We start from the raw sequence: 6,995 nt of genomic DNA, 5'->3' as shown, positions 1-6,995 counted from the left end.
ATTCAGATTTGAATTCAGAGTTCAGCTCAGGCATGACTCTTCCAGAGAGGGCTTAGACACTCACACCCACTCTCTGCCATGTCATTTAACCTCTCTGTGCCTCAGTTTCCTCATATGTAATAGGCTCTCACATTACAGGTTCATTGTGAAGGTTATATACGATGATACATGCAGTGTGCTGAGCTCAAGGTCTGTTCATGGTTTAGCTCAGTCACTGAAAGTCGTTACTGATAAACACTTGACAAAACCTAAAGGATCGCCTATGGGTGAAAAAATAACCTCTGTTTCCCTCCAGGAGAGGCCGCTGAGAAGGACCTAAAGGTGATTCAGCCTGACAAGTCGGTGTCAGTCGCAGCTGGAGAGACGGCCACTCTGAACTGCACCCTGACCTCCTTGCACCCCGTGGGGCCCATCCAGTGGTTCAGGGGGACAGGGCCAGGCCGGGAGTTAATCTACAGTTTCAGAGTAGGTCACTTTCCCCGAATAACAACTGCTGCAGACACCACAAAGAGAAACACCATGGACTATTCCATCCGCATCAGTAACATCACCCCAGCAGACACCGGGACCTACTACTGTGTGAAGTTCCGGAAAGGAGAACCTGACGCCGTGCCGCTTAGGTCTGGTCCTGGCACTCAGCTCATTGTGAGTGGTAAGTACTTTGTGGGTCCTTCGTCCCTGGTGTGTGACAAGTCAATAAGAACATCATTCATTCTCTGAGCAGCAACTAAGAATCAGGGGCACAGTGAGTGCTTACGGTCATGATCTGATTCACAATCCAATTTCACCCCTTCTACAGATCAGGGACATTGAGGCCAGGAGAGGTCATACTGTTTACTCAGGTCCCACAGCTGGTAAATAGTGGGAAAAGTCTGGAATCCATGTCTGCCTGGCTCCCCAGCCCTTGCCTTTTCTAAACCAGTCCAGCCCCTTGTTCCCAGGGAGGAGGGAGCTGAGAGTCTGAGCGACTTGCCTGTCACAAGGCCAGGCCTCACTCTCGCCTCCAGAGAGTGCCCCCCTCAGTGCGCCAAGGCTTCTCCTCACTGACACTTACTGAGCACCTGCTGTGCCAGGCTCTGCTCCGGGTGCTGTGGCAGCAGCAGTGAACAAAGCAGGCGTAGACTTCTCCCATAAAGCTTCGTTCTCTTCCCTCCGGTGAGGAGAAACCCATCCAGGGCAGGAAAGAGGAGAACGTGTTTTTTTATTTCACCTTCAGAAACATCAGACTGAGAAGAAATTCCTAAGAGGCACAGACTCACTGTTTACTCTGACAGCCCTGATGGGAGGAGGAGCCTGTGGGGAGTCACTGTGGGTCTGTCCGGGAAACCCTCCTGTGGTTCAAGAACCAACTCACATAGTCACTGAAGGTTCTAGGCAGAGCTAGGTCATCTCAGAATGTCCCTCACCCGCGGAAGAGGTTAAGGGTCACCCCACTGAGGCGGCAAAGTTGTTTTTGCCAGAGGCCAAGGATCCTGAATCTTGGAATGAAAGCACATGAAGGACCTTTAGACCATCCAGCCCGATCGTCAATCTGTGTGGTCTTGGCCCAGTTTCCATAAGGTCCTGTTTCCCCATTCAGGTTTCTGTGAGGATAGGAGAGAATGTCTAGAAAGCCTTAAATCTGGTGGTATCAGGGTATTACCGAGCATGTAGCAGTTGAGAGCATGGGCCCAGCTGACCGCCTGGGTCACATCCCAGCTCTGTCGCTTTCCAGCTCTGCTATGTCTGGCCAGTCACTCTCCACATTGGGCCTCAGTGTCCTCATCTGTCAGTGACAGCACTGACCTCACAGAGCAGCTGCAAGGACTGAGTGAGTGAACATGTGAAGTGCTTAGAGCAGTGCCCAGCATGTAGTAAATGTGAGCTATGATGTGCCAAAGCCATAGGACCTTGGCCGGGTCATGTTCTTCCCCAGGCCTCGAGTATTAATGGGTTGAGAGTTGAGTTCGGTGCCTTTAACCTTGGCTGCTAACTAAAATCACCTGGGAAACATTGACAGGGTACCTAGACTCTGGTTCCACTCTAGAAATTCTGATTTAATTGCCCAGATATGGGCCTGGCAGCTGAATTTTTTAAATATTTAGAGGACTTGAAGGCACAACCGGGGCAGAGAGCCCTGAGCTAGTTGCTCCCTGACGTCACAGAGGAAAAGTTGTATATTTTTTTTCCCTTGGCAGAGGCGGCTCCCCCTGCTGCTGGGGCCGCAATGACAACGTTTAGGGCTTTCAGTGCTTCAGAATAGCACGTGCCTGAGATAGCTCATGGGAGCCCAGGAAAATGAGCCCAGTGGAGTGTCAAGGACACCGTCCAACAGAGCAGACCTGGACTGAGAGTGACTTCCTGTCCTCTCCAGCCCCAAAGAGGGGCAGCCTGGACACCTGTGCGGATCTGAATTCTAGTGCGGGGGATGCCTTCCCATCTTTAAACATATATGTGTCTAAACAGGCACTAGGATCCCTGCAAATACTCACCGCTCAGCCCCAGAGCCCTCTCTGCCGCAACACACCAAAACGCCACTGCTGAAACCTGTCCTCCCTCCTTTCAAAATGCTCCCAGATTCTTTAAAGAGCTAATCTGCACAGAAATACCTGCGATCTCATGTGTGTTTTGAAAGCCAATTCACCAAACCTGTTTCCTGAGGAGATTATTAAAAAAGGAGGGAGAGAACCATAATTTGGTGGTTTCTCTGCTTTTTTCATTTGGGTTTTTGTATGGGAGCTGCAGGGAGCAGGATTTGAGACTTTCCTTGGTGTGTCTACTATGCATTTACTTTGCCTTCTTACAGCCTAAAGAACAACCAAGTTGTTTCAGAACAAGTAAGACCAGGTCTTATGATAACAATGATAGGCGTTATTTATTAAGCACCCACTATATGCTAGGCTCTGTTTTATACACATCTTCACTCCTCTTACTGGGATGGTGTTTTGACACACACTTTGTACAGAAACAGACACAGGTTCAAGGATAAAGAATAGAGATGCTAAAATCAATCAGTCCTGTGTACGGTGAGGTGAACTCTACTCTTTACTCACTGCGTGCCCTTGGCCAAGTGGCATTCCTCCCTGAGCCTCCTCGCATAAGAGGGACCACACAGTGCCTCTCTCACAGGGATCAGCCCAGCATCAGGTTCCCAAGACGCTCTCAATAAGTGGTAACTGATCCCAGCATCTCATCCCTGTAGGGGCATCCAGCTACTGGTGTTCTTATGACTCGTCTTATTCAAGTGGCACACTTATATCCTCAAAATGTTTGATGACTTTTAGGAAATAAGTTAAGTATTTAAAAGTGCAAATATTTGTCATATTCGCTGCATGCCCATTGTTACAGAAGGTGTTGGATAATAATTAACAATTTCGAAACACCCTTAGGACACTTCTATAGGGAAAAACTGCCTTCACTTTAATTCATGGGTGTGTGGATGCGTTCAGGACACAAAAGAAGTCCTGCCTGCTTCATAGGCCTGTGTCTGTGTCTCTTCTAATTTAATAACAATTAAGAAATGAACCACCTTTGGCTTTCTCAGCGCTCAGTGATCTTTGTTTTCAACCCACAACTGAACCCAGATTCAGAGAACATCCCTTCACCCCTTCTCTCTTAAACTCAGTGATTGGCTCAAATTAGCCCCTACTGGAATATCTGTGGAAAGAATGAAAACTATGAAGTAAATCGATAAATTCCAGAAGGCAGAGCTCTGGATACAAATGAACTCTGGATTCCAGATAGATCTGTGTTTGTTTATTTTCGTGAAGCACCTTCTGTTTTACTCAAAGCAAAAATGCTTCTGTTGCCTGATTTAACCCTCACTGCAGGCCCAGGAATGAAAAACGCCTACTATCCCATTTCACAGATGGGACTGGGATTGTGCCCCAGTCACACCTCTGGTTGACTGGCCAGCCTGGTTCTAGCTTTCACAGCAGTCCCACTGTGCCACCGCTTCCCCAGCATTCACTTCCATAAACACTTTCTCTGAAGTTGAGTTCTCCTAGGGAGGTCACCTAGGGAACAATTAATACGAAGAGTGAGACCAATCAGTAATTTTGTTCCTGTGCTCGGCTTGGTGGGAAATCACCTGGCAGAGGAGAGGAAGTAGACTTTGAACTCAGGCCTGGAATTGCCTCGTTGCCCTGCTGCTACTCAGAGTTCGCCTCTAGGGACCTGTGTATCCTGCTATGTAAGATGAGGCTGATGACCCCACCCTCCCAGCATTATTAGAGAGATTTAAAAAAATAATATATGAGAAGGTCCTTAACAGTGTTGCATGCTTATCCTTAGTGGTGATCATCACAAACATGTTTATTGCTTATTATGCTCCTTTTGTAGCCAAACCCTCTCCCCCCGTGGTATCGGGCCCCACAATGAGGGCGCAGCCTGGGCAGACAGTGAGCTTCACCTGCGAGTCCCACGGCTTCTCCCCCAGAAACATCATCCTGAAATGGTTCAAAGATGGGAATGAGCTCCCAGCCTCCCAGACCACCGTGGACCCAGAGGGAGACAGTGCTTCCTACAGCCTCTCCAGCACAGCCAAGGTGTCGATGGTCCCGGGGGATGTTCGCTCCCAAGTCATCTGCCAGGTGGAACATGTCACCCTGCAGGGGGGCCCTCCTCTTCGTGGGACTGCCAACCTGTCTGAGACCATCCGAGGTAGATGCCCCTCACAACCAGGCCCAGCCCATACCTGGCCCCCGCCCTCCAGGCCTGCTCCTCCCCCTGCTCTTTGCTCCAGGCCTGGAATTGCCTAGAATCTATTTCCTGACACTCCTTTCCATCATCGGGTACCTGAATGTGCTGTCACTCACTACTGTTTAATGGCAGCTGCCAAGTGAACACCTACCATTCTGTAGGTAGTTTCACTTACTTTACAATAGCCACTCCAATTATCGAGCACCTACTGTAAGCGAAGCCCCTGTGTTCTTGGTCATTTCATTTATTTTGCTACAGTTAGTATGTTCCCACTGCATGCCAGGGGCTGTGTTTGTTGATTTTGTCACATTACCCTAATAGAAGCTACTGGTTCTTGAGCACCTACTGTGTGCAGGGCACTGTGCTTAGTGATTTTATTCCTATGCAAAGAGCACTCTCAGTGTCCGAGGGCCTGCTGCCTGCCTAACTGTGTCCTGGGTGACCCCTTTGCTGTGGTTGGGGGGAGCTAAGTTATGGAGCCCCCACCCCTGTGATCTGTCTGTTCCACGAGGTCAGAGCTTCTGCGCTGTGCTGTTTCAGTTCCGCCCACCGTGGATGTTACCCAACACCCCTTGTCAGAGAACCAGGTGAACATCACCTGTCAGGCGAAGAAGTTCTACCCCCAGCGCCTACAGCTGACCTGGTTGGAGAATGGGAACGTGTCCCGAACAGAAACAGCCTCGGCCCCCACAGAGAATAAGGACGGAACCTTTAACCGGATGAGCTGGCTCCTGGTGAATTTATCTGCCCATAGAGAGAATGTGATGCTCACCTGCCAGGTGGAGCACGATGGGCAGCCAGCAGTCACCAAAAACCATACCGTGGAGATCTCTGCTCACCAGAAGAACCAAAGCACAAATGGACCCCCTGGTGAGGCTTCCACTACACTGACCCAGCTTTTTAAATTTTATCTTTATTTTTAATGTTAAAAGTAGTAATTCATGCTTATTGTAGAATGGTCTAGAAGTCTATAGATAGAACGCAGAAGCTCAAAGTGAGCTCCCATCCCCCAAATCCCACACTCCAAGAGTGGCCACAGGTAGAAGTTTGGTACACATTTTTATAGATTTTTGACATCAATACACATTCAAGGCAGAGAGAAGGGAGGAGGGAGATGATCTGTTCACAGCGTCCTGCCTCGTGCTTTCTTCACCAGCTACTGCGTTCACCGTTCCATGTCTGCCCCACCCGCCTCCTTGCTCTTTCTAACCGCTTCCTAGTGTCCCTGGCTGCCACTGCAAGCCTGTCCCACTGGGAATGGGGCAGGGGTTGGAAATGGGGCAGGGGCTTCAGGATGTTTGTACTTTTCTCTAGTATAATCACTGCTGCAATAAATGTCGTTGTACATATTCTGTTACATGTGCAGCTATTTCTGTGGGACCATTTCCCGAAGAGCATTTCTAGGCCAAAGTGCATGCCCATTTAAGATGATGTAATGCTGCCACTCTCATAGGAGAGTAAAAGGTGTCAGAGTTTCATTTTCTCAGCCCCCTTCCAACCTGTTGTCAATATATCTCTCTTCTTCCTTCAAAACGGCAGCACTATTTGGCATTTCGATGCCACTGTGGAATGCTCCATCACTGTCATTAGCATGGCTATGCCTTATACAGCAGACCCTTTAAACGGATTAGAATAGAGGCATTTCTTTTCTTCATGCAACCTTCAAGGGAATAGGGAAGCTCTAAAGAAGACTTGGGACCTTGTCAAGGTGTCCCTTTGATGTCACCAATGCTAGTTTTCATAGGAGAAGCACTGCACTGGGAGACAGGATGTGTGGATAAATCTCTGGCTCGGTCACAGATTTGCTGGATGACTTTGGACAAGTCATTGTCTCCCTCTGGCCTCTCCACTTGCTCATGGCAGTGTTGAAGGAAATGGGCTTTCTGACTCTCAGCTTCGAGTCTCAGCTACTAGGGACCATGGCTGTCTTCTGTAGCATTGTAGCTTCAGGACCTGGCACACAGCCTGGCATATAGTAGGCACTCAGGAAATATCTTTGGAAAGGATGAAAGTAGGTTGGTTGGTTGATTAGTTAGTGAGTGAGTTAATCCTCAGAGCTATCCAATGAGGTAGAGATTATTCTTGGCCACAATAACACAAGAGGAAGCCTGCGTGTAGAGTGAGATTTAAATTACTTGCTCATGGTCACTCAACTAGGGGCATTGATTTGAACTCCCGTTTTCATAGCTCAGAACCCTGGTCCCGACTATCCACTATGCTCTAGTGTAGGATCCCCTACCTGTGCCCTGGAGCCAGCCAAGTCCCCATCTCCATTTCATGTGTCCTGGGTTCAGAGTTCCTATGCCCAGGTCCCA

At 48.9% G+C, this 6,995-nt stretch overlaps 1 protein-coding gene across 1 annotated transcript; it reads left to right on the top strand.

Moving 5' to 3' along the window:
* Window positions 1-285: 285 nt before the first annotated feature.
* LOC120605429 (signal-regulatory protein beta-1-like) lies at window positions 286-6,030 on the top strand (the record flags this gene model as incomplete). Its single annotated transcript, XM_039866329.1, has 3 exons — window positions 286-652; window positions 4,321-4,641; window positions 5,221-6,030. Coding segments are annotated over 3 exons (1,071 nt in total), but the record flags the coding sequence as incomplete, so codon positions are not given.
* Between the last annotated feature and the right edge of the window lie 965 nt (window positions 6,031-6,995).

Source organism: Pteropus medius, unplaced genomic scaffold (genome assembly GCF_902729225.1).
Source record: "Pteropus medius unplaced genomic scaffold, Ma_sr-lr_union100, whole genome shotgun sequence".
NCBI classification, from domain to species: domain Eukaryota; kingdom Metazoa; phylum Chordata; class Mammalia; order Chiroptera; family Pteropodidae; genus Pteropus; species Pteropus medius.
The sequence above is the reverse complement of the archived record's forward strand: the minus strand, read 5'-3'. Positions and strand labels throughout refer to the sequence as shown.